We start from the raw sequence: 27,412 nt of genomic DNA on the forward strand, positions 1-27,412 counted from the left end.
GTTATTTAAATAAATAAACCAATATGTCATCCTTATTTAAAATTGTAGCAATTTAATTTTTTTTTATAAAACAATAAGTATTCACTGTTTTTATTCTGTAAAAATATTTGTCAGCTAAATATTCTTCAAATCGATAAAAATGAATGTCAACTTTTGAAATGTATTTAAATTTTCTACTTGTATTTGATTTGGGAACAATTCATTTTAAAATGGATAAATCGAAATTTTTTGCCTTAGTGACATCAGATTGTTAATCTGACGATCTTTTATTTTTTTGTGCAGCTAAAAGGTGATAACGTATGTACGAATACGAAATACCTAATTATGCACACTTTTTAAATACATAACTTGTTGAATATGACAACATCTCAAGATGAATAGAAGCAATAGATATTAATTTTAAATTTTAACCTTTTTTCTTTGAACGATTTTTTTTTTTTACATTTTCACCCCAAACAAGGCACATTGTCACTTTGATGTAGGGGGCTACTATCAGGGGAAACAGCTGCTGAGGTACTATGTGGGGAGTTGAGCAGCAAGATGTCGGTTCACGTTACACTTGAACTTCTGCATGACAGTACAGTTGGGGAAGCAAGAACCCGGAAGGGAATTCCAAAGTCTAGCGGTTCTGGAGAAGAAACTACTGGAGTAGAAAGCTCTCTTACATCCAGGGATCTCTACTGTGAAGGGGTGGGATTTTGCTGCTTGTCGGGTTTGTCGGGGGTACTTACATCGAGGGGACACAAGTGCTTGCAGTTCGTCAGAGCATTCACCATTAAAGCACTTGTAAAACAGGCAGAGGGATGCTACATTTCGTCGATGGGACAGAGGCTGAAGCTTAGATGACGGTTCAGGACCTATTAGGTTGGTAACTCTCTTTTGAACCTTGTCTAGGAGTGAGAGACTAGTGGCAGATGCATCAGCCCAAATATGACAACAATACTCCATACATGGGTGAATAGTGGCCTTATAGAGTTACAGGATACTTTCGGGCGTTAGTAGCTTTCTAGCACGGTAGAGAGAACCTACCTTTTTCGCAGATTTTAGTGCCTTCCCCTCCCTTAAATGGTAAAGTTTACAAAAAAAGGGCTCACGTTATTTACCCTTTTGCCTGGAATAAATATTTCATAATCCATAATAAGTTCAATAGCTTAGGATTTTACAAAACACATTTTATTGCGTCAACCGATCTTTTAAGAAATGTATGGTTTACTACAACTCTAAATTTGATGTAGAGTAATTCTTTGTTCTCTTAAATGTTTTTATATCTAACATTTTTTTTTTAAGTTTTGGAGGGTGGCGGGTGCGAGTTTGGCTGGGTTCATCCCTTAAATGGTAAAGAGTACAAAACTAATTCACGCGCCCATGTTACTCACTGTATTATTGATAATCTATATATTCTAAAATTCATAATGATCGGTTCATTAGTTTCAAGAGTTTACCCTGTACAACTGTGTATAATTGCTGCATTGGTCTAATGTTTACAAGACCAGGGTCCATGATACGTAAATCGCTTAACTAATGAGGTGGTTACGTAATTCCCTACTAACTACTGACGAGTATAAAAAAAAAACAAACATGAAACATATATAAAGCTGTCCAGTTTTATTTTAAAACTAGCGAAGATATCTGGCGTTGCCCGGGATTAAATGATGATCAACGAATGTTTTACATTCCCATATTTTTATTGTCATCGAAATTGGTGAAATTGACCATTTTTCAATCAGATCGATTGATTGTATGCTCTAATTGAGGACCCATCTTCGGAGTGACTTATTCTAATAATAATAATAATAATAATAATATATAGTTGACTACATTGCACTGTAGAGAACCTACTGTTAATTTTATAAAATTATTTGTATATATAATGGCTTGAATTGAAGTTTAAAATGCAAAAGGTCAAGTATCATGGTTCAATTGTAGTCTAAGTAGAAATATTCATTTCAAACGCACCGCCCTGTCTTATCAAAGAATCTATTGTTGATTTTATATGCCGGGCCTTTGTACTTGTGCTGTAATAAAACTTCTCAAATGCACTTGTGGTGTTAGGCTGTGTAAGGTGTTAACTTTGGTCAAAATCGCCTGTCCCTTCTTTCATCACATTTTTTCAATCATCGATTATCGATACTTATTGAAGATATTCCGATACAAAACTTATCTAAGAACGCTGCCACATACATAAAGTATATTTGTGTGAAATTTTATAATAATCAACACAGCCGTTGTGGAGACTATAGGAAACGAACTCACAGACAGACAGACAGACAGACACACACACACACAAAATTTCTTTATATAATAAGAGATAGAAATAGAGATGTTTACTATCAAGAGTTTAGTAACTTTTCCTACTTTTGATACTGAAAAAACAAACAAAAACGATTGCACGTCAATTTGTTAATAAGGTCAGCGTTTGTCAGCTAAAAATATATTTGAAAGATAAGATATAAAGAACAAACTCTTTATTATCTATTCACACAAATACTGATATTGTCCGAACTGTGCGCGTAGATCATTGTCATCGATATATGACCATCTCTTCGTGTATTGCTATCGTGTCTCCGTATGAAGAGTAGAAAGTGACCTTAACTTGTCTTTTTGTAACTCTCACTTCCTCTATTTTATCCTTTAGTCCTCACATTCCATTCACAATGGATGAAACGCGGAATATTCAGTGTAGCTTAATCGCCATATATATTTTAGAACTTACTAACTAGCTCTACCTACGTATTGAGCACTTTTGAAGTAAATACTTAAAGTTTACGCATAAATTTATACTTTCGTATATTAATTTTATGTAAGTAAATGAAGTAGTTATATACATATATATATATATATATATATGTATATATATATATATATATATATATGTATAAAATGAGAATGTGTGTGTGAGGACACTTCCTGAACATATTTTTGATATACAGACTTGAAATTCGGTATATAGGATATTTAAATATGTGGGGAACTTTTTAATTGGTTTCTATCCAGACGAACGGGCTGCTAAAGTGTCAAGATTCAAAAATTGGTCAGATTTGCCTCTGTTTGCTAACTTTTTTATGAATGCACATCCGTGAATGGTTCACATGACAGATTCATTATGTTTAGAATGAGTAAGTTTGAAAACGCTTTTTAAAGATCATGTCAAGCCGGTCGAATGATTGTCATACTTGATTCACTGTTTTTAAGTTTCGGTTTTAATCACAGCTCGAGTATTTTTATTTTTTTTTTACTTACAAAAAGTGAAAAAAAGTTTAGAAAAAAAAATATAATACTCGCATGCACATGTCTCAGTTTCTGTATGAATTAAAATATAATATTTATGTGTATTTTACGACCGGGAAACGCCGGGCGTCTGCAAGCATGTGTGTGTGTGTGTGTGTGTGTGTGTTAGGAATCAAGAAAATAAGAATGAACTTGTTTGATCAGTTCGTCAGAAATGGTCCTCAAAGCAATGTATACTGAAAATGAAGGTAGAATTTCCCATGAAAAAAAATGTAATTTAATTTGTAATTAAAATTCAGCTTTTATTTTGATCAAATCTTTTTCTAAATAAAGCTGAAACATAAATGATAGATTTTAAAGTGACGTCATCAAGGTTAGCAAGAAAAAAAGATTGAACTGGCTTGACCATGTTGCTAGAAAAGGTCTTGTCAACAAATGTATACTGAGGATGAAGGTAGAATTTCCCATTAAAAGATATGGTGGACTGATGAGATCCGTAGCAATGTAGAGTTTCTTTTGCTAATGGTGGAAATATTAGCAAAACAATATGGAAGAATTGCATATTCAGAAATTGTGCAAAGATTTTTTGAGGATGAAGCAATAGAGCGATATCGATTATATATCAATTATATATCGATTATGGGTTGGATTTGATTGTGACATCAGAAAGTATACAAATATAATGTTAGGATTATGCAATAGAACAGTATGAATTTTACTCAGGAGTTTCATTATAAAGCAAAGTAAGCATTAAAAAAAAAAAAATTCTTTGCAGATGGAGTACCGAGATATGACTCCTGTTGGGAACTTTGGCTTCTTTCAACAATGCTCTGGGATTATGTTTTGTCTATACTTCAAATTATATTCGCTTTTATCATAGCATCAGCATCATCGTCATTTATTTTATCGTCATGTTTCCTCTTGGTCAAAGGTCTGACCTTTTTCTGGTGACCTACAATCTCAGTTTCCAAGTTTAGTGATGTGGAGGATGAAGATCCTTTGTGATGTTTTGCATCCAAGTTTTCTTTGCTCATCCCATTTTCCTTTGGCCTTCCACCACAAAATCCTTGCATTATCTAAGAATCACTCCTCTTAACTTGGCCAAACCAATGTAGCCGACTGATTGTCAGTTCTTCATGCTTTGGTATGTTCATCCTTATCAACAATATATGACAACTGATCCGACATATTAAACAAAAAATACTTTTGCATAACTTTTCTCAAACTCCCACTTTTTGTAAATTCCTGGTGATGTCAAATTTGAAACATCCTTATAAAATTCTAAACATTTTATTAAACTTGAATAATTCTCTGATTTTTTTTTTTGCGATTACATTTTTTTTTATTATTATTATTATTGCTTATCAAGGCCTAGGGACCACTCGAGGATAAAAGTTTAAAAGATTTCTTTCAGTGTGGCTAGACTAACAACTACCAGGTTTTAAACTTGGCCACCTAGTCAGCGCTTCCAACCTTTATGCTATTTGGCTGCTGCTAAGATGGGTATGCGAAATTATATTGACCAAACATTGTCCACACGCCTCTGCTCTATTTGTTTACACAAAGAACATTACATTATACGCTAGTGGCAGTTTATTTCACTCCCCAATATGCTCAACCCAAGATAGGGAGCATATATATATATATATATATCATTGTACAAGATAAACTAATCAGTGGTTTGGAATATATTCTCAGCAACATAGTCAGTAACATGAGCACATTTTTATTCTTTTTTACTTTACAATTTAGGGATGTATCCCAAACTTGCATCACTCCACCAGAAAATTTCAAAATAAATTAGATACAAAATATTTAATAGAGAAAAGAATTGCTCTACATCAAAGTTTGAATTATTTTTATGCAATGTAATTTTAAGGAATTTAAAAATGAGTTAAAAACAAAATTTTTAATAATATATGCTTGGTGTGCACCGTTTATAACAGGATAGATAACATGGGAAGATTATTGTTTTTTATTTTTTAAATTATTTTTTAAATTATTTTTTTGTAAAAGTTACCATTTAGAGGGATGACACTGAAACCGTACCAAAGAAAGGATAAAGATCAAAATTTAAAACTAATGCTATAAAAAATTTTTTATTTGCAGTGTATTTTGTTTATTATATATTTTTTTTAATTCTCCAAGGATATGAGGTTTTTTTTTGTTTTGTTTTTTCACAATCATGCTTTTCGTTTTTTTTGTTCAGAAAAAGCAAATTTCCATTTTCTAAATGTGACTTCTTTGCTTTTTGTTCAAAAAAGTGTTGGTTGGAAATGAAATTTAAATCATATGTACAAAATTTTCAGGGGAAGACAATGGAAATGGTCCCGAATCTCTCTGTTACACCCCACGTGTTGAATATCTTCATGCCTTCTGAGTGACCCATGCCAACAGAACGGCTTTAAAACTTCAAAGCGTCTATCCTCCACCCCACGGTTGGGAAATCTATTTCAGCTTTGTTTTCCATTCAAATCTCTGATCATCCTTCATATTTTTTCTTTTCTTCAGAAATTGTCTTCTAAACTATCTCGGAGCAAAAAGAAAATTGAAAATGTCAAAGGTCGACAGCCGGACATTGTCAAAAACCTCGGAAGCTACGATTCGAAAATTATTGATGATCAGATCAGGTAGGTTGGATAATCTTTTCTGTTCACCTTTTTCTTTCACTTGTTGTAACTGTTAAAATGTTTTTCACTCCTAATGGGGGGGGGGGGGCGGGTATGACACCAATGATTTCGGCAATCGTTTTTATAACAAGTTATAATAATCAACCAATCAGAAGCTTCAAAAAAACACTCTTATCATTATGATAAATGAGCCGATTTAAATCAAACAAAAACAAATAACTTATAGCAAACACAATAGAATTAAATTATCTACTGGTCTGTAGATTTTTAATATGTGAAAACTGATTTTTTTTTTTTTTTTCAATGTTCGTGTGTCAATAAGACATGAAAATCAAAAATGGTAGCCGAAGTGATGGTTTCGCTTAACTTCATGATGAAAAGTTAAAAAAAACAAAAAGCGGATAAAATAAAAGAAAAGTGTCACCGTAACGAAGCAAAACTGTTTAGTTTGAATACAAATGTTGTTTCTGTGTAATATGGTGTATATGAATGTGTGTGGGAAAATATGAGCGGCAGCAAAGGATTGCTGGCTTGCAAAGAGATTAGCAGCAGCAGTAGCCGAAAAACACGTATATGCAAATTAGGAAGTGTGCTCGAGTTGACACGAGAAGAAAAAAGGGGAAAAGGACACCACGTGCTCGAAATAGAAGCAAAGTGTGGCGTCAGAAAATGGACGTGTAAAGTCGAGGATGAGAAATGGGCCGAGGCTGGCATGCGGTCAGAGAAGTGGGAGACTTTTTAAGCCGTGTCAAAACAGGAGAGTAACTGTATAAAAAAAAATGCCGACCCAGATTTTTTATTTCTTTTGTAACGACAACGTTACACTTGCATCAACGATGAATGACAATCGATTATGGTATGGCAGTCAATCAGTCTAACAGGATGACTGCATTAAATGTTTTCATATGCAACGATATGCTCATCCAAAACCTAACTAGAGAGTTCATCGTCAAAGAGGAAACTGGCTGATTGCAGAGATTGACGACATTGTTATCATCATCATCATCATCATCATCATCATCATCATCGCCATCACCGTCATCATCATCATCATCATCCTCATCGTCGTCATCATCATCATCGCCATCACCGTCATCATCATCATCATCATCATCATCATCATCCTCATCGTCGTCATCATCCTCATCATCGCCATCACCGTCATCATCATCATCATCATCATCATCATTATCATTATCATCATCATCATCATCATCGTTATCATCATCATCATCATCATCATCTCATCATCTTTCTACAGATTTCTATTATTTATGAGTTATATTGATTTATTATCACTTTTTTCTTTCAACAGAGATGCCGAAAAGCAAAGCAAAAAGTTGACCACTCGTGTGGAGAAGCTTGTTTCGGCTGGTAGTGCCACTGACCAGAACATACAAGATTTTGATGTGAAAACTGATGTGATTTTATCCTTTTTCGAAGCGACATGCAAGCGCATTGCTGGACAAGATGATAATGTCACCTACCAAGTTTCAGATGCACAAGATCGATTGGCTGAGTTAAAGGTTGGATATCGTTTCATGAATACAATTTTAAAAGAAAAAAACATTCAATGTTATTATTATGCCGTATCATATTATGTGTTTTTATGTCTCTTGCATTAACTAATATTCCAACCTAAACAGTTTCATGACAACAACATTATTTAAAAGATACACACATAATATATATATATATATATATATATATATATATATATATATATATATATATGCAAATGAGATAAATCACAGATTAGAAAGTAAGTGTATTTTCCTATTAAATATTAGTGAGATAATATTTTTCATGACGATCCTAGCCAAAAAGATAAAGCTCAATATCTAAAAAAACAGAGCAAAACATAAATGCAATAATTAAAGTTAAATTCTGTAGATTAAAATATATATAAAAATATATTCAAGTTAAGAATTTATTGTTTGAAACAAGGAATATATAGAGAAAAATTATTTTCATTTCCTTAATTCATGGATTTTCAATAATGGATCACATCATCAGAGGAAATGAAATGTAATTAGCAAAATATTCAGCTATGAATAAACATATATTTTGCTTTTCAGCACATATATTGAAAATATTATTTGAAAGTTATTTAAATGGTGCTTAAGAGTCATAGAAAAAGGATATCATACAACCTGTGCTGTCGAATATCAGAATGAGTTCAATAGTTTCTGGGATATTCCTGCCAGGTCGGACGAGTAGTGATCAAAGGGGAAAATCAGAGGTGATCGAGTAATCTGATAGATTTGAAGCATGTTCCAAATGTGAGGTGATTTCCAGAATATTTGATTGTCTCATACCGTGATTTCGAAGGGTATATGAGATGGTCGTCCTCTTCAGCGATGTAAAGATCCGTTGGTGCTGAGGTCTAGAACAAATCCAGAGTCTTTAGGGGGTGCGGAGATATTTCATCAAATTGTAGATCAATATCCAATCCGATTGCATATATCTCCGTCGATAATGACAATACGTATACAGGTGTATAAATTTCCGGAGCTTTATACGTTGAATCATATATGCAACTTTAGAGTACGAGAATCCCCAAATTCAACAGATCTTGGATTGGTAAACATTCGGAAACGGTCTTTCTACAGTTTGATATTCACAGATATGGACTTCTAATATGGCCGATTTTTCCGATTTTTAGATGATCGTTTTACATGAGAAGAAGTTTAAGGAGAAAAAGAAATGGGAAGATTAAGGAGATAAAGTAAAAAGGATAAGGAAGGGGGGAGGGCAATCGTAGATATTAAAGATATTGAGTTTCTTGGGAGGTGGGATTGGGCGTTAGGTTTCGGTCAGATTTTATGCTTGCTGCTAGGTTTAAATGGGAACTGTGTACTCTGTGATCTTTTTTAATAGAAGTGTGTGCAGGGAGAGGGATGGACAGCTCACACTTAAAGCGATTCTATAGGAGGTAAATAAGTGAATGGAAACAAAAACAAGAAACTAGAATTTTGAACTACTCGGAGGACATACAATATAAGTACGAGTTAAACAGGTGGGTATATGAATTAGTGCACATGGAAGGAATGAAAAGGAATTAATTTAATTTGAGGCGAATAGTTGATCAATTAGAGTTTAATTTTTATATTAATGAATGGGATTATTAAGTTTTTATTATTTATTGTTATGAGCTATTATACATGTGAGAATCTGTTAAAGTCATTTAATGTGCTGAGGCAAAACCTGTAATAACAACATGCAACAAAATCCGGGTTTTTACAACATCTCTGAGATCATAACCAAAATTAAAAATGGTGAATCTAATTTAAAAAAAATATATAATAATGAATCATCTTTATTCCCCAAAAAATGTATCCTTCGGCTATGTTTTTTTTTTTTTTTTTTTTTTATCTTTTTCAAAGTGTGACCCAACATTGCATCGTTTGATGACACCATGACATGATCAGAACACTTTCTCACAAATTGACAGTAATTTCACACAGCAAATGTTTCTAACGTCTTTACTAAAGGTGAAACAATTTGTTGATAAAATGGAAAAAGGTGGAGAAATACAATTGTTTTACAATTTAAACTTTGGACAAAAATGATTGAATATTACAGAAAATGGAGGCTGCAAGTTTAATCAAAATTAATTAATGTTCCTGTTTTTTATTAATCAAAGTTAATTAATGAATTTTCCTGTTTCTTTTTTTATTAATTGCTGAATCCATGGCTCCAACTGCAATAATGCCATCCCTTTCAGTAATCCAATTTACCAAATTTCCACTACTAACGATTGCTATGATATTATGCTATTGTAGACTCATTAACTCCTATCCTCAAGTGGCTTCCGGGCCTTGACAAGTGATGACTCCTTTGTAAAAAAAAAAAATCGACCTTAACCCAGCAGCATCTAAATCAGTTGCTCAATTTCGTTTTCAATAAAGTCAAAATAGAGAAACTCAGCTCACAAAGATAAGTTTTTGGAAAGGGCAAAATTTCACGGCGTACTATTCTTGATAAACCTGTAATATACGTAATTACATGTTGAAGCCAGAAAGCAGGAAATTCGTTGGCTTCAAAAGATTGTTTTGCCTTCGGAGTTTGATTGGAGATCTATGAGATCATTAGCTAATTTGTCGCCATCTTCAATTTTCCCAAATAAAAGGATTGTTCAATCCAGGAGAAGTTTGGTTTCTCATTAAGTTAATACACAGATTTAATTTCCAATTCTGATAAATATTCCGTGATATTTTAAATCTAAATCTCTGTAGCATTTGCATCTTTAAGATTCTCATCAAGCAATCTGAAATTGGCCTTATTTCGTTTGACGTCCATTAATGGAGTTTATTCAGGAAGACCTGAGCTTTCTGAATATATATATATATATAGAAAATAATTTATAAAAAATATAATTCTATCAAATATTTGAAGAAAATGATATATAAAAATCATTCTATTTTCTCGTACATAATAGTTTAATAAATAAATTTTATTAATGAAAATTAAATTATAATTCGTAAAAAATGATAAAAATTTAATTATCTTCTTTTATATATTTTATTTATAAACTTAAAAATTTTACTTTTTGTCATTTATATTATTTTTTTATTATTAATATCTTTTGAGATGATTCATTTATTTATTCATTCATTTATTTATTTATTAATTTATTTATTCATTCATTCATTTATTTATTTATTTATTCATTCATTTATTCATTTATTTATTCATTTATTTATTCATTCATTTATTTATTTATGTATTTATTTATTCATTTATTTATTTATTTATTCATTTATTTATTTATTTATTTATTCATTTATTTATTTATTCATTCATTTATTTATTTATTCATTCATTTATTTATTTATGTATTTATTCATTTATTTATTCATTTATTTATTTATTTATTTATTCATTCATTTATTTATTTATGTATTCATTTATTTATTTATGTATTTATTCATTTATTTATTTATTTATTCATTTATTTGCCGACTGTTATCCTCGTCTTCAAATTTGTTCTTTCACAACGTTTCGGTCAACTATTCCTGTGGCCTTCGTCAGTTGGTTACCGTGACAGGATAGGAATGCTGAATCTCTTAACCCTATCTCCAGTGATTACTGCCTTCCATAGTTGTTGTTGTCTCACCAGGTCCTCTGGCCGATTAATCCTCTGGCCTACGATATGGTACGATTCAAACTGCTATCTCAGACAATGCTCACCTGGAATCGTAGAGATTCAACATCTCTATCCACTGCACGACGTCCCCGACAAAAGCCAGAGGAATAGTTTTGAAACAACAACTTGAAGATGAGGTAATAAATAAATTACTTTTTGTTCACAGAACTTGGAAGATGACGTAAAAAAAGAAGAAACCACCATAACGCAACTGAACGAACAAGGTTCGGATCTTTTGTCAAGTTTTGCACCAGACAGCACCGCACACCAACAGCTAAAAACAGGTCTCGCCACCATTTTTACTAAATACTCAGAGTTGTTGGAAAATGTTTCTGCTAGTCAGAATAAATGGAATCAGCGCCTTAATGCGAGGAAAGTTCTGCAGAAAGACACAGAAGAAGTCAGCAGATGGCTTCAAAACAAAGAATCGGATCTCGAAAGATTCTTGGCATTTGGTATGACCAAGCCAGACGTGGAACGACAAAAAAAGAACTCTCAGGTAAAAAAAAAATCATCTATAAAATGCATTAAAATATATGAAAATCTTTAAATTAAAAAAAAATCTAAAACCAGCTGATAAAAACGAAATCATTTTGAGTAAATGGGTTTACCATAAGTTTGGATTGGTTTAAATCGCACAAACGAGATAGCCAGTCGACAGGTCCATTTCGTGAAATTATTCGTTCATCAAATATTTCAAAATGATTTTTAAAATGAATTTGCACAATTTGCTAACGCTGCTCGAGGGTCTTTTCATTATGAATTGCCAAACCAAGCTGAACTCAAAATAATAGATAGTTGCCCAATCTGCAATTAAAGAAAATAGTTGTCAAATAAAGTTGCCTACCTCTAAAAAAGCACCCTCCTATATACATGCACACATGAGCAAACTATCTATTCCGAGCCTCCCTTGAAGTCTTATTTCAACTAGCATTATTTCAACTAGCATTATTTCAACTAACATATGCATAACTGAATGTCTACTAGACACCATCCTCCGGTATTTTCGGTCTCTCCATACAAGAGGTTTGGAAGTAAATCCTGACAAAATATTTAAAAACATGTGTTATTTCCTCAAGCCATCCAGCACGTTCCTTAGGTTGTGAATGGGGATGGCCCTTCTATTAATAGAGGGCAGTTTCTAATATCAAATAAGAAGTGATGGACAATGATGAACTACTGGCAGGCTGGCACCTAGGATAAAAAGGGCCTCCAACCTGTTTATACATAAGGTAGGAAGAGGTAAGTAATTGTATAAACCTTCTCTTCTCTGGAAGTGGCATTATAGCCATAACAGAGGCCAACCAAGGTCAGTCATCAGACCTTAATAAAAAAAAAAAAAAAAAAAAAAGGCCCTGGCTCCTTCTCACCAGCAACTTTAGCAACCCAAAATCAGAATATATATATATATATATATATATATATATATATATATATAAACAATTTAAGACTGTAAATTATACTTTACATGAATTCATTATTCAACAGGATACTCAAATAAAAAATATTAAAAAAATATTCAAATTTCCTTAATCTGCAGAATTTCATTACTAAACGTTTTAAACAGATGTGGAAGATGTGTCATACCGGCTCCATTATCCCTAAGCGAAAAAAACTTTAACGATTCGAAATAATTTTGCTTTCTCGGCTGCGAACGGAATCTTTCTACAGACTTGGATTATACACATTTTTAATTTGGATATATTTGTCAACATTATACATCCAACTTCTTTACATGGAAACATTGACTCTGCGATCATTTCGCTATATCCATTCATTTGGATTTTTAATTTTTAATTCACTTTTTTAAATTTTTCATTTTCGCCAATTTTATGAATTCTTTGCACAATTTTTTTTATTTATGACTCATTTTCATAGTATGCAATTTCAATTTATCACAGTACCAGCAAATTCATAGCTTTGCTATAATATTCATTTACTAATATCTTTCGTCTGATGAAAAACGCATTCTTTAAAACTCGGTGGAATAAGGAAATCTTAATATTTCTTTTTTGAGTATCTTGTCGAACAATAAATTCATGTCAAGTATATTTTACAGTCTTAAATTGTGTTCTTCTATGAAAAACTCTATTTCCTATTTTGGTTGCATTGAGTTATTTCATTACTTTAATATTTATATTCGCTTTAAGTTTAAATTAAATTTTACTTTTGATTTCTATATATGTATGTATATATAGGTGCATATAGTTATCCACAGACACTGTTTTGCTCTTCAGCACGTTTAAACTAGCACTTATCCTGAATCAGGGATCGAACCTTCGACTATCTAATTGATTGTCAGTTTTATCCTCTAGCCCATAGGATTGGTGCCCACAAACGATATCATTAAATGTCTATATAAACATTTGACTGCCGCTTGTGCAGTGCTCGATTTGTTTGTTTTTCTTTACAAAGAGCTTCATATTACTCTTAGCAAGCAGCAGGTGATAGTGCTCTATCCAAGGAGGTGGGGCTTATATATGTATCATTAAAACACTACTGTGTTTGAATAGGTGGTTAAGTGGCAGTTTTAGTAATTTAGAACTGCTTTAAAACTTCTTCACCGCTCACTCATTTTTCGACCCAATTTCAAATACTTATTACAGTTTATAGATCACCTTTTCAGCGATATTGTGAAATGAAGGAAATTTTTCAATTTTCGTTCAGTAAAACGAAAGATGATGAATTTACTGGTGTTCAAAATCGTAAAGAAGCGTAAGGAGGGGAGCGCCGTTTTTTATGATTGGTTTCCATAGCAACCACGTCGCTTCGGCGACTACTGTTGCTACCAATTCACGGCTCTCACGAAATGAGAAGCAACAAGTGAAACAGAAAGAATGAATTGGGGATAAATGGGCGATTTCATTGAAAGCAGATGAGTGCCATACTTTGTTATTACATATGTGTATGTTATGTTTATGAAGGCAAAAAATAAGACTGAAATTAAACAAAGGACAAGTGATTTAATTGGAAGCCTGGAAAAATCATGGCTTACAATAGAAAAATGCGAGCATGAAAAGTAATATGGTTAAGCTTGAACATGGAAAAGAAAAGGACAAGATAGTAAAAAATATAATAAATTTATAACTTAAAATATTGCAGCATTAAGATTTTTTTTAACTTGATTTATAACATTATATAATCAGTTCTTATGCTGCAATATTTTAAGTTATAAATTTATTATATTTTTTACTAGAATATCTTGTCCTTTTCTTTTCCAGTTTTAACAACTAGTTTTTTTACTTTTCATGTTTAAGCTAACCATGTTACTTTTCATGATCGCATTTATATATATTAGTGCCGATGTTATCACAATCTAGCCTGGGCCTCGTCTGAAGTTTTTATTTCTACTAAAATCAACATGAATTTGCAGGCGAGCATTTACTTTATCATTTATATGCTAGCATGTGTTGGATAACTTTTAGAAATTGACTTCTAGACTTACTTAACTCTGGCCAGGTCTTTATTTATACCCCCCTTCTCTTTCAAATTCATCTTCATCAGTTGCTTAACTTTGTTAAAAAATTATTCTTGCATTATTGTTTCGTTTTAGAAAATTGTTCGCGACAACGAAGGTTTCCATGCTCAGCTGAAAGATCTCTTGAAGAAAGGTGGCGAAGTTGGTGAAGATTGCTCGCCCGAATCGAAGGCTGAACTTTTGCACCAGCTTTCAGGTAGGTTAAGTTGTTTATCTTTGAGATAACCATGGCATTGGCGACATCACGGATCAAAACTATGTACGAGAAAAAGATGATTGTCAGAAATTCATAGAATAAAATTCATACTTTTAGAAATTTGTCTCCTTTAAAAAACAAAACAAAAAAAATTCATAGCACAATCAAATGTTTATTTTTTACACTTTAAATAAATTAACCACAACAATTGTCTTTGTTTTAGTATGCTAATCTTTTTCTTTTATCGAAAACCTATTAAAATTTCAAAAGAAAATCGGAGAGATTTGAATTTTCATAAAAAGCTTCCACTCCCTTTTACTCCCTCTGCATAAAATTAAAAAATTGAACTAAATATAGTTCACATAACAACCCCTTATGCTTAGTAGCTGTGTTCCAAAGTTCATAAGGATCAAAGTGCAGGAGTGAATCGTGTGCATTTTCACATTTTTCCGATGGTTGTATATATCCTTTATACATCCATTGTCCTTATTGTGGACCCAGATTCTTGTCTAATGTTGTCTGGTGATCAACACGTTGTAGCCACAGTCACAAAGCAGACAAAAAATAGAAAAAAACTTCAGCTTGCCTTTTTTGTTGTCTAATCCAATCTGACACTGCCGTAGCTGAGATTGAACTCACTACACGAGTTTGTAGAGTATTTCAAATCTTGTCAGTAGCTGAATACTTGATGCTTCACCAGGGCTATCAAAGGTATTTTTTTATTGTGATGCCATCACTAGACGGGGTGCCTACCACGGCTTAAGAGAGTCCCATCTATTCTTGAGAGAAAGATAAACCATGCTAGTTTCTCAACCTGGTATTTTACCTTGCAGTACATACAGCGCCTCACCTTCCCAAATGGTCACCCATCTGGTACTGGCCAGGCTTAATGTTGCTTAACCTCTGTGATCTGGTGAGAACCCGTGTGTCAACGCGATTGTGCCGTATTTTTTGTTGTACAACATTTAATTCCTTGTTCTCTTGTTACCGTTGTCATATCCCTTACATGATCGTCTTCTCAAACGTTATCCATGCTGTTAATGTGATCTCACACGTTCCTTTCCATCTCTCACATGATCTCCTATTTCAAGTTATTTTTCACTACCGGTGACGTCATTTCACATTTGCATATGCACGTCCATACTATGCTACTCTTGATCGTCTGTAGATAAAACATTTGGATGCTGATGTTAGTTGATGAGAAAGGTGTGTTTTTAAAAAAAGTGAGACAGTTGTCATCCAAAAAGCAATAGAAATTCCTTTGGCTGGAAGTCCTGTGGTTTCATTGCCTTTCGTTTTGAGGTCACCTCAGGAACTTTAAGGTGTCACTAAAACCCTTCCATCCAAACACGAATTTCACTAATTAATATCTGCAAATATGTACATTTATACAAATACCTTTATCTTTAGAAGTTTGTAAGAAGGAATAGAGGAAACTGACCCTTCCTGTCACGTTCTGCACCAGTTTAGGAGCAAAGAATGAATATCTTTTTTTCTATTTTCTAAATTTTAGATGATATTCATCCAGGGCAATGCCGATCAAAAATATACCAACTTTGTGGGTTTTGTAGCTTGGGATATTTAGCCAGGCACACACACACAACTGATATAATAGATTTTACTTTTTTATTATTATTGCATTTTCACCCCAAACAAGGCACAGTGCCACTTTGATATAGGGAGCTAATATATGAGACATAATTTGCAGGTGTACTATGTAGGGAGTTGAGCAACAAGATGTCTGTTCACATTACACTTGCACTTCTGCATGTCAGTACAGTCAGGGAAGCAGGAACTCGGAAAGGAATTCCAAAGTCTAGCAGTCCTAGGGAAGAAACTATTGGAGTAGAAGGCTTTTTTACGTCTAAATATTTCTACTGTGTAGGGGTGAGATTTTGCTGCTTGTCAGGTTTGTCAGGGGTATTTACGTCAAGGGGGACAAGGGCTTGTAGTTTGCTGGATCACCTATCATTAAAATACTTGTAAAACAGGCAGAGGGATGTAACATTTCGTCGATGGGACAGGGGCTGAAGGTTAGATGACAGTTCGAAGCCTAACTATAAGTGTGGGACCTATTAGGTTGGTGACTCTCTTTTGAACTCTGTCTAAGTGGGAGACACTAGTAGCAGATGCACCAGCCCAAATGTGGCAACAATACTCCATGCATGGAAGAATGGTGGCCTTGTAGAGGTACAGGATACTCAGGCGTAAATAATTTTATAGCATGGCAGAAAGAGAATCCACCTTTTTTGCAGGAGCCTTAGCAATGTCCTCTATCTGTTCCAATTTATGTTCCCTGTGAGCATTAAGTCGAGGAGTTCGAAGAAGTACTTTCAAGTAATGTATCATTAGCCATGACTATTAGTAGTTAAAAAGGTTTCTTTTAGTTTTAAAAGAAAGGAGCTTAGTTTTGGCAGCATTGAATGTGACTATCGATTTTTGTCCCGATTCCACTACAGACTTGAGGTCTTCCTCTAGAGTTTCCGCTATTGCCTTGGATCATGGTGTCGTCAGCAAATATATTAATGTCAGAGACAATTCTATCAGGAAGGTCATTTATGAATATCATGAATAATAAAGATCCAAGAATAAACTCCTGATGTATTCCTGCATTTATATATTGTTTTGACGTACAATGATGGGGGACAACCTGGATTCTTTTTTATTTAAGAAGGATTTGTGTTTAGTATTCGTCTTGTAATATTCTGTGAAATGGGAATATTACAATTTTATCGAATGTTTTATTTCTTTTTATTTTTGCCTGCTTCAGTTGTTTATTGATTTTTTTTTATTTAGTCTTAGAATCTCGCTATGGCGCCATCAAAAAGCAGGCGCGTACCAATTCGAAAGACCTGGGAAGTCATCTTGATCTGCTTTGTAAGTTCCAGTCCAAATCCAACAAACTGAAAACTTGGTGCAACGAAACAGAAATGAAATGTTCGACGCCACTCCATTTGGATTGTGCAACAGCTATTCTACGAGATCAGCATGCGGAATATCAGGTATTTTATTCGAAAAGTTTTTTAGTGAGAAAACATTTTCAAATTGCATTTATGTCCAGATACATCATAAGAGTTAGACAACATATATATATATATATATATGAGAAGGATGTTGTAGTTTGCTTGAAGCATTGTGCGTAATGTGAAAAGAGTTGAAGGCTATATCAATGCGCTTCATGGGAAACACCATGAACACAAGTTAGTATATAAAAGAATAATGACAATATTAGAAGAAATTTTCAATAATTTATAATTATATTACGTTTATTTGCGAACATAATGTGTCATACAAGATGGTAGGTGTTGATGTCCCTAATTTTCGAGAGTTGTATCTCTTCTTCAGGGGAGAAAATTAAAAGAAACGTGGACAACTGTTCAACGAGGCTTTCGTTTGTCTGCTTTATTTATTTATTTATTTCCGGAAGTCAATGTCGTAGACTGGCTGTCAAATCAATTTCCAGGATACGAGTTGCCATGGATATTAATTAGTTTTTTAGGAATTATTGTATTTTTTTAAATTTATTAATGGACATAAATGATTAATTTTTGTGTATTATGCTTAAAGTGTGTACTTAGGAGTGTTAATGACTGCTGTATTAGTGTCGTGTAATATACGTTTTAGGGTACAGAAAATGGTGTAAGGGAGGTCACTCTATGTGTGTTTGGATTAATTCTCCTGCCAAAGTGTATACAGCAATATGTTCTCTGTTGTTTTAGTCATAATTTTACTTGTGTTTAATGCGTGGAATTGTCAATCTCTTCTGTGCAAATAGGTATCCAACCTAACATATAAAGTTATCTTGTGTAGCTTTAAAAGTTAGACCCCTATCGCAATTAAGCTAACACATCAAAATTTGATTCTGACTAACCAGTTTTCACTTGTTATTATAGCATGTATAATAACATAATAAAGAAGGAAGGAAGGAAGGAAGGAAGGAAGGGGAAATCCCTAGCTAGAAAGGCATGCGAGAAACATGTTTATCTCATGCCTTTCTAGCTAGGGATTTCCCCTTCCTTCCTTCTCTTCAAAAAATGCTCCATTGCCAAAAGTGTGCTTATTCATAAAGTCTGAAGAAATGCTGGTTTTGAAATTTTTCAAACGACATAATGCTTGAAATTGTCAAACTGGACATAGAAATAATTGTAACGTAAATTGCAATACACTTTTTGTTGCCACCAACACCTTGTTTTGAAGTCTTGTTTTTGCTTACACAGTATATTAATGCTCAATTATAAAATTTGATAATTTTGTAGCTTACCCTTTAAGTCAACCATTTTTGGCTTAAAACTCATTGGTATATGAAAATTTACTGAATTTCACGAACTCAGTATAATTACATATAAGTCTATATATATATATATATATATCAGTAGTAAACATTTCAAAGCCAAATATATATATCTATTTTTACTTCATAATATTTTATTATATCTTACACGTGTTTCGTTGAATGGTGGAAAAACACCAAGCAACTCATCAGAGAGAATTTATATGTCCCTTGGAAAAAGAAAAAATAACTGATTTTTTTTTCCTTGGATTAAAGAGGATAAAAATTGGTGTAAAGAAACAACAACGCTACTCTATGATACATGTTAATGAAATGGATATATTGTCGGTTAAATGATGAAGAATATTATGAGAGGATTGAAAGTGATGAATCGAATAAGGTTTGATGACTTATGAAGACAGTTCATGACAAGTATTTGTTGACATTGGATGTAGGAACGGTCATGTTGTAGTTTTTAATGGAGTAGTACCATGGTAATGTGTTCCATAGGGTGGGGAAGGGTCTTGAAGAAATAAACTCTGTCCATGGAAATTTCACCTAACCCTGGGCATACAGAGGAAAAAAGAGAAAAGCTTTTTTTTTCATTTGTGTTGATTTTTTTTTTAATCATTTGTATTAAAAAATTTTTTTTTACATTCACCCCTAACAAGGCATGTCGCTACTTGAACATAAGGGTCTACTAATTGGGACCATGCTTATGAAAGATTAACAAGATGTTAGTTTACATTACATTTAAATTTCTGCATATCAGTACAGTCAGGGAAGCAGCTAACAGGAATTCCAAAGTATAGTTGTTTTAGGAAAGAAACTGCTAAAGTAGAAAGCTTTCTGGTATTTAGTGACCTCAACAGTGAAGGGGTGAAATTTTGTTGCTAAGCAGGTATGTCAGGGATATGTACGTTGAGGGATCACAAGTGCAACAAATTGAGACAAAGCATGAAACCACTTGATGTAAGAAGTTAATAAGAACAAACGATGATTATTGCAACAACACGAGATGCTTATTGACCTTAGTATTGAAAAGATCAAGCTATAGGTAGGAGGGAAGCTGTCAGCAGGATGGAAGAGTTCTACCTGCCTGCAGTTATTGGAAAGAAGCTACTGGAATAGGGAGCTGTATTACATTGAGGTATCAAAATTGCAAATTGATGAAAACCACTAGCCCAACGTGTCACAACGTGTTAGAACAAAAGAAGCAGGAAATAATCAAACAATTCTAAAGAACACATACCATAATAGTATTTATAGAGAAACTGAGACTAACAACATGACGTCTTTGAGAGAGAGATTGTAGAAACGAAGATAGGCTGGAGCCAAAGTATATATATATATATATATATATATATATATATGCATCCACACTTTATCCAGAACGTTCAAATGGGGCAGGTTTAGGAGTCCAAACATGACAACAGTTCTTGCTGTGAATGTCTTGTATTCTTTTTTTGGTAGATTGACATGCTATCCTTGTCTCTGAAGTGCATAGATTTACCTCTTCAATCTCTTTCGCAGAAGCTGCATTTGAAAAGCAAAGAACATTGTGAGCAGTTGCCAACTCTGCAAGATCAATCAGAGAAGCTGCAAATGAAAATGTCGGATGATGACAAGGAAAAACTTGACCAGCAAATTAAATTACTTGACGAAAGAACTACCAGGTGAGGTTAAAATTACTCTTTACACGTTCTATTTTTTCTAAATCTCTATGAATTAATATTTGTGTATGTCTGTGTTTAGTTATCTTGTCTGTAAAGTTGCAGAGGAAAATTGCACTGAAATTAAAATGTGCACATCTGATCAAGTTTAAGGTTAAAATGTGCTGCATCTGTTACTCACCTAGTTCCCGAGAATATATATTCTAAAATGCATAAAGTTTAGATGATTATTCTTTTTATACGAATATGTATATTTATGCACCTAAGTTTATATCTGTTATTTTATAAATTTTAATATGAGGACAACAGTCTGATTAACCGAAATGAATTATCAATTCTTATCTAAAACAGGGAGAAATATAATGTCTGAAATGTCCGTACGAGAATCAAAGAAATGGTTGAATCAATCAAAACTGAATTTTGTAAATGTTTACTATCTTTCCATATATTGGATTTTTGAGAAGTCCAGAAAGACTGAAAAATTAACAAAAAAGGTCAGGAAAAGCTTAGAAAGACTCTACATCTATTTTTATAAAAAAAAATCAATATGAAAACAGTAGTCCAATTAATCTAAATCTATCTATATATCAGTGAGAATAATTCTTAACATATATACTCAACAAATCTTTGATCTACAGACTGGAAATTTGACCCGGACCCAACATGTTGTAGATAAAAGCTTCAAAAAGAAACAGAGGAAAGGGAAACAAAAATTCGATTCACTTTTTCTTTTTTAATAAAAGTCATTTATTCTTGGTATTTCCAACAACGGACTGTCTCTTGTTTTAAACAGTTCATTTCTTGCAATGACGTGTCTTTTTAAGACGCTCTCATCCCCTGCGTGTTGCTCACTGTTATGTTTCGAACACAGGCTTATCCAAACTTCTCTGACCCATGTCGAACATGTGGTTCTCCAAACTTTGCTTCTCCATCCACGTGTGTCCTTTTCTCTCTGCTGTGACATCACTTTGCTCAGCCAGCTTTGTCATTTGCATGTTAGCTGTCATATGGCTACTACTGCTAACAGCGCTGGTGGCTCTGTTACATTAGACGGATATGCCAAGTTTTTCATCGAGTAACCTCATCAGTGCCAACGTGTGGTTCGGAAGAGCTTCTGACCTTAGACACACATCATGTTAGGAAATGATTAAAGGCAATCAAATAAACACATGCTTAAAATAGGCTGTAGACTTTGTGCTGTAAAGCTGACGATGAAAAGGAATAAAAAATGAAGACACATCAGTTGTCTTTTTCCATTAACACAGACATCGAGAGATATGCCTGCTCGCCTTTATTTTTACGCTGTAAAACTGTGAAATATACAAACGCTTACAACAAAGAAAAATGGAAGTCTCTTATGTCACCAACGATAAGGCAAGTCAGAAATGCAGTCAAAGGGAAGTAACCCCCCCCCCACCAAAAAAAGTATTTTATATGATCCAAGGGTGACAATTCTAACAGATTGCTAATTTCAATACATCAAACTAAAAATATAAATTTAAGGGGATTAAAGAGCTAACTTTTTTAGTTTAATTAAAGAAATGTTTGATTATAGTCAAGATTGTCCACTTATTTTGACTTCCGGTTTCTGTTGTCCATTTGACTGGATAATTAGATATTGGTCAATCGGACAAGAAAGCCATTCTTAACATGAGGAAGGGGAGCTTTCACATTACCTGAGAGTAAGATAATCATTCATCAGAATGGACCATATCTTGCTTGTCGCTGTCGTCCTGTCTGCAGAGCAATAACTAGAAAACAAAAAGAGCAGACAATCTTAACAAAAATCAATATTTTTATAGTAAGCAATCATGTTTGAATGTAATTTTTTCTGCAAAAAAAAAAAAAAATTAAAATGAAAACAAAATATCTTATTTTTTCTTCATTTCATTCTGAAGGATATATCATTTGATTTGTGATCGACTTGATCAACTGGAATCCGTCCTGAGTCAACAAGATGAAGTTGATGGAGATGTCCAGAGTCTTTCTCGTTGGTTAGAGTCAGTGGAGAAGCAAGTTACTCCACTTAAATCCATAGGAAATTCTGTTCATGATGCAAAGAAACTACAAGAAGATTATCAGGTAAGCAATATATATATATAATATATATATATATATATATATATATATATATATATATATATATATATATATATATATATATATATATATATAATATGAACAAATGATTAATAAAACATGTTAAAAGACATCTTGAAAAAGAGTTAAAAACATATTTAATTTTAAAAAAGGAAGCACAAGATAAGTGGATAGTCCTTTCTTCGAAACTCCGCGGATTAAGGACTATCCACTTATCTTGTGCTTCCTTTTTTAAAATTAAATATGTTTTTAACTCTTTTTCAAGATGTCTTTTAACATGTTTTATTAATCATTTGTTCATATTATAAGCTCTATTTCCTTTTCGGTTTTATTGAGCTTTTACATCTGGCTGAGTTTATTTTACTTGTAAATATTAACTCCTTAATATTTATAATATATTTTAAGTTTACCATTTTGATTACTTTGGTAAACTTATTGTAATTTTTATTTTTATTATATATATATATATATATATATATATAGTAATTTTCTGTATTTTTGAGATGAGGTGTTTTCATTGACTTTGGATTTAGGCACAGATATATATATATATATATATATATATATATATATATATATATATCTGTGCCTAAATCCAAAGTTAGTCCGACAATCTCAATCAATGAAAACACCTCATCTCAAAAATACAGACAATTACCTGTCTGTATTTTTGAGATGAGGTGTTTTCATTGATTGAGATTGTCGGACTAACTTTGGATTTAGGCACAGATATATATATATATATATATATATATACATATATATATAAAATAAGAAAATAAAAATAATTCCTAATGGTCTCTGAAACAATCGTATGCCAGACCATTTGCTGGATAGGTGATGCGCAACAGCAAAAAATATCGGATGCAGGTGCACACATGCGATGCCAGAGATCGCTGAGCGATGACGTCAATCTACATTCCGAGTAAGACCTAAAACCAGAAACAATGATATATCTTACATTTTAACTTGGATTGGAATTGTATACAACGCAAAACAAAAGAACAATCGAATTCCAATTTAGGAAATGTAAATAAAAGAAGGCTGATAACGAAGACAAAAAGAGAGAGGGAATGAGTGACGGAGAGAGTCGACAACGACCAAGCACACCTCAATGCCGACCACTTCATCACTTTACTGCTGTCTATAACTGTAAATAAAACTAAGCTGTTTATGTTATTCGTTCGTATGCTGTTATATTGAACTACAAGTGTGTATATAATTTTACACGCGTTTGACTTAAAGTGCGACCAGAAATTGTATAGAGATTACGAAAAGATTAGATAAATGTTATCTGACTAGATAACACATTGTTGAGCTTAAATCCTTGAAACTATAATGCATAATATTATACCTCTATATATTTATAACTATTAATTCTCTCTCCTTTTTATATATGTATGTATGTATATATATATAATATAAAATAAAATAATTATAGTAATAATTATGTTAGGCCTTTTAAAAACTCGGCTTTTATTATAGAGCACTCTAAGTTGAAATTAAAAGTCTGTCACTTAAGCTCACATGCGCAGATCATGATGTTATAATCATAAGATCACCCTCGCTATCTAGACATCTACACTTTATATAAATGTTCATTTCAACTGTATTTCTCGTGGTTAACGTTGGCCATGTCGTTTATACCTCGTTAATGGTGTCAGAGATAGTTACATGACTGAGTTCGAATTTCACGACTAGCTGTAATCGTAACTCATTGCACTGATGATTCTTGAAAGCATAAAACACTAGGTATTAAAAATTGATTATAGTAATACATTATTTTATATATATATATATATATATATATATATATATATACTCCTATAAATTCGTTTTTCTTTTGTGTGTATTGATATTCATATTAAAAACCCTCTTTTCTATTTATTTAAAAATAAAAATACAATTTTCTTATATATGGGTTGTGGAATTGCATTCATTAGCAAAAGATCCAGCTAATTTGCATATTCTTTTAAACATTTATTTTAATTAATTCCTTATTAGTTTTTTCGGTTTTCTTATGGGATGATCATCTTTAGTTAACTATTACGTGTAATTATATCCATGCAGATATTCTACATGATTTATACTTGCATAATATTTGCATAAAAAGTTTACAGTAAACACAAAATTGTTTCCATATATAGTTATGTATACGTATATATTTTTGTTTAATCTATCTATTATATGTATAAAAGTGAACGTGTCTGTGTGTGTGTCTGGTTACATTTCTCTACGCAATAACTCTCTCAATTTTCAGTCTACAGACTCGAAATTTGATATACAGGGTACTGTATCATCAATGCATTCATTGGGATGGTAACAGTAGTTTATAAATGCTTGAAGATGTTGATATACCAAATTCATAAACTACTTTTACCATCACATATATACTTATATATATATATATATATACACACACACACACATATATATATACACACACACGTATACATATATATATATATATATATATATATATATATATATATATATATATATATATGCACACACACACACACACACACACATATATATATATACACACATATATATATACACACATGTCTGTTCCTAATTTTTTTTATACCTTGCAGGATTTTTTGTAAGATTTGATAAATATATCACATGACCTTTTTTTATTTTTTGAGAAAGAAGAGGGGGGATAGATTTCATTGTGAAATATAAAAAGAATGATTCATCATCCCAGATTTAATAAATATCAACTATATCTCTACTTATATATAAAAGGCACTTTTGGTGTGTGTGAATTGATTCCTTTTGCATTCTTAAACGGTTGGGCCAATTTAAAAAAATTTTCACACAAATGTGTCAGTAGCCTTAGATAGATTTTGTATCAGAATGCCCCCATAAGTATAGAAAATCGATAATCGAAATTAAAGAAGGAACAGTCCGATTTTGACAAAAGTTAACATCCTTATACAGTCTAACGTCACAACTGCATTTAAGTTTTATCATTGCACAAGCCGAAGGACCAAGTGTATAAAATCAGCAGAGGGTTCTTTGGTAAGACAAGAGCGTTTTTGAAATGAACATTTCTATTTAAAGCACAATTGAACCATGATACTTGACTTTTGCATTTTAAACTTTAATTCTAACAATTATATGAGAATAATTTTCTGAAATCAACCAGATTCTCTACAGTGCAATGTAGACTATAATCTATTGTGGACTAAGTCACTACAAGTAGGCATGTGAAGCTTTCTCCTGGTGCACCACAGTGAGTTCCTCACTAGAGCAGATAATCAATTGATTGGATTTAAAAATGAGCAATTTTGACAACAATAAAAGTATGAAAAGTGTGGGATATTTGTGAATCCTCATTCAATCCCGAGCAACATCGAGTCTCCCTGCTGATAGCCTTATAGTTACTGCTAGAGAAAAATCATTACAAAATAAATGTGAAGATTAATATTTCGAATATTGTAATCGATTTTTTGTTTATCTTCTCTTTCACCATTCCGGTGTTCTGCATTGCTTTCAGCCTTTTTAAACACCCAAGTACTTATTTCGCAGCAATGCTTCAAACAAATTACCATTCTTTATTTTTTTTTTTCTTTTTGCAGAAGTTAAGTTCTGAATTCCAAACTAAACAAGTAGCTGTTGCGAAACTGCAAGAGAGTGTCGTAAAACTGACCGACAGTGGCCAAACAAGTAATCTGGACACAACTCAACGTATTCTTACCAAGTTCTCTCTTCTGAATGACCAGGTTGTCCAAATGCTGGAGAAATGCCTGAGTGCTGTCAGTATTCGAGAACAGTACTCCACAAGAATGGTGGAACTTCAATCAAAATTGGATCAATGCCGTCAAAGGATTGACAAGACAAAAAATGTTCCAGATGCAGAAAAACTGGAACAATATAAGGTAAGCCGCTCATTTGGCATAATTTTTAAAGCGTCTGCTAATGAGATATAAAAGACTACGTTGCATCGATTTGCTGCCCATTTATTAGACTACTCTGCAAGAAACAATAGCAATATATACATATATATATATACATATATATATACATATATATATATATATATATATATAATATTTTTTTTTCTTACAATTTTACCCCAAACAAGGCACATTGCCACTTTGATGTAGGGGGCTACTATTAGGGACACAGGCTACAGGGGTTCTAGGTGGGGAGTTGGGCAGCAAGATGTTGGTTCACGTTACACTTGAACTTCTGCATGTCAATACAGTTGGGGAAGCAGGAACCTGGCAGGGAGTTCCAAAGTCTAGCGGTTCTGGGGAAGAAACTAGTGGAGTAGAAGGCTCTCTTACATCTAGGGATCTCTATTGTGAAGAGGTGGGATTTTGTTGCTTGTCAGTTTTGTCGGGGGTGCTTACCTAAAGGGGGTACAAGTGCTTGCAGTTCGTCGGAACATTCACCGTTAAAGTACTTGTAGAACAGGCAGAGGGATGCTACATTCCGTTGATGGGACAGAGGCTGAAGTTTAGATGACAGCTCAGGACCTATTAGGTTGGCGACTCTCTTTTGAACCCTGTCCAGGAGTGAGAGACTAGTAGCAGATGCACCGGCCCAAATATAACAACAATACTCCATATATGGTCCTTATAGAGGTACAGGATACTTTCAGGCGTCAGTAGCTTTTTAGTACAGTAGAGAGAATATACCTTTTTTGCAGCGGTCCTGGCAATGCCCTCAATGTA

General features: G+C 32.9%; 1 protein-coding gene across 3 annotated transcripts in view; it reads left to right on the forward strand.

Annotated features, from left to right (window-relative positions):
- LOC145294135 (nesprin-1-like) overlaps positions 1 to 27,412 on the forward strand; it is a 1,091,614-nt gene that overhangs the window by 724,031 nt on the left and 340,171 nt on the right. For all 3 annotated transcript variants that reach the window (XM_080141241.1, XM_080141242.1, XM_080141243.1), the window contains 8 exons: positions 5,740 to 5,858; positions 7,174 to 7,384; positions 11,174 to 11,506; positions 14,561 to 14,681; positions 17,478 to 17,683; positions 20,485 to 20,627; positions 22,523 to 22,706; positions 26,312 to 26,611. In XM_080141241.1, the coding sequence (XP_079997367.1) occupies positions 5,740 to 5,858; positions 7,174 to 7,384; positions 11,174 to 11,506; positions 14,561 to 14,681; positions 17,478 to 17,683; positions 20,485 to 20,627; positions 22,523 to 22,706; positions 26,312 to 26,611 (1,617 nt within the window). The remainder of the gene's footprint in view (positions 1 to 5,739; positions 5,859 to 7,173; positions 7,385 to 11,173; positions 11,507 to 14,560; positions 14,682 to 17,477; positions 17,684 to 20,484; positions 20,628 to 22,522; positions 22,707 to 26,311; positions 26,612 to 27,412) is intronic.

The sequence above is a fragment of the Euprymna scolopes genome, chromosome 15 (genome assembly GCF_053919585.1).
Source record: "Euprymna scolopes isolate OS-2025 chromosome 15, ASM5391958v1, whole genome shotgun sequence".
NCBI classification, from domain to species: domain Eukaryota; kingdom Metazoa; phylum Mollusca; class Cephalopoda; order Sepiida; family Sepiolidae; genus Euprymna; species Euprymna scolopes.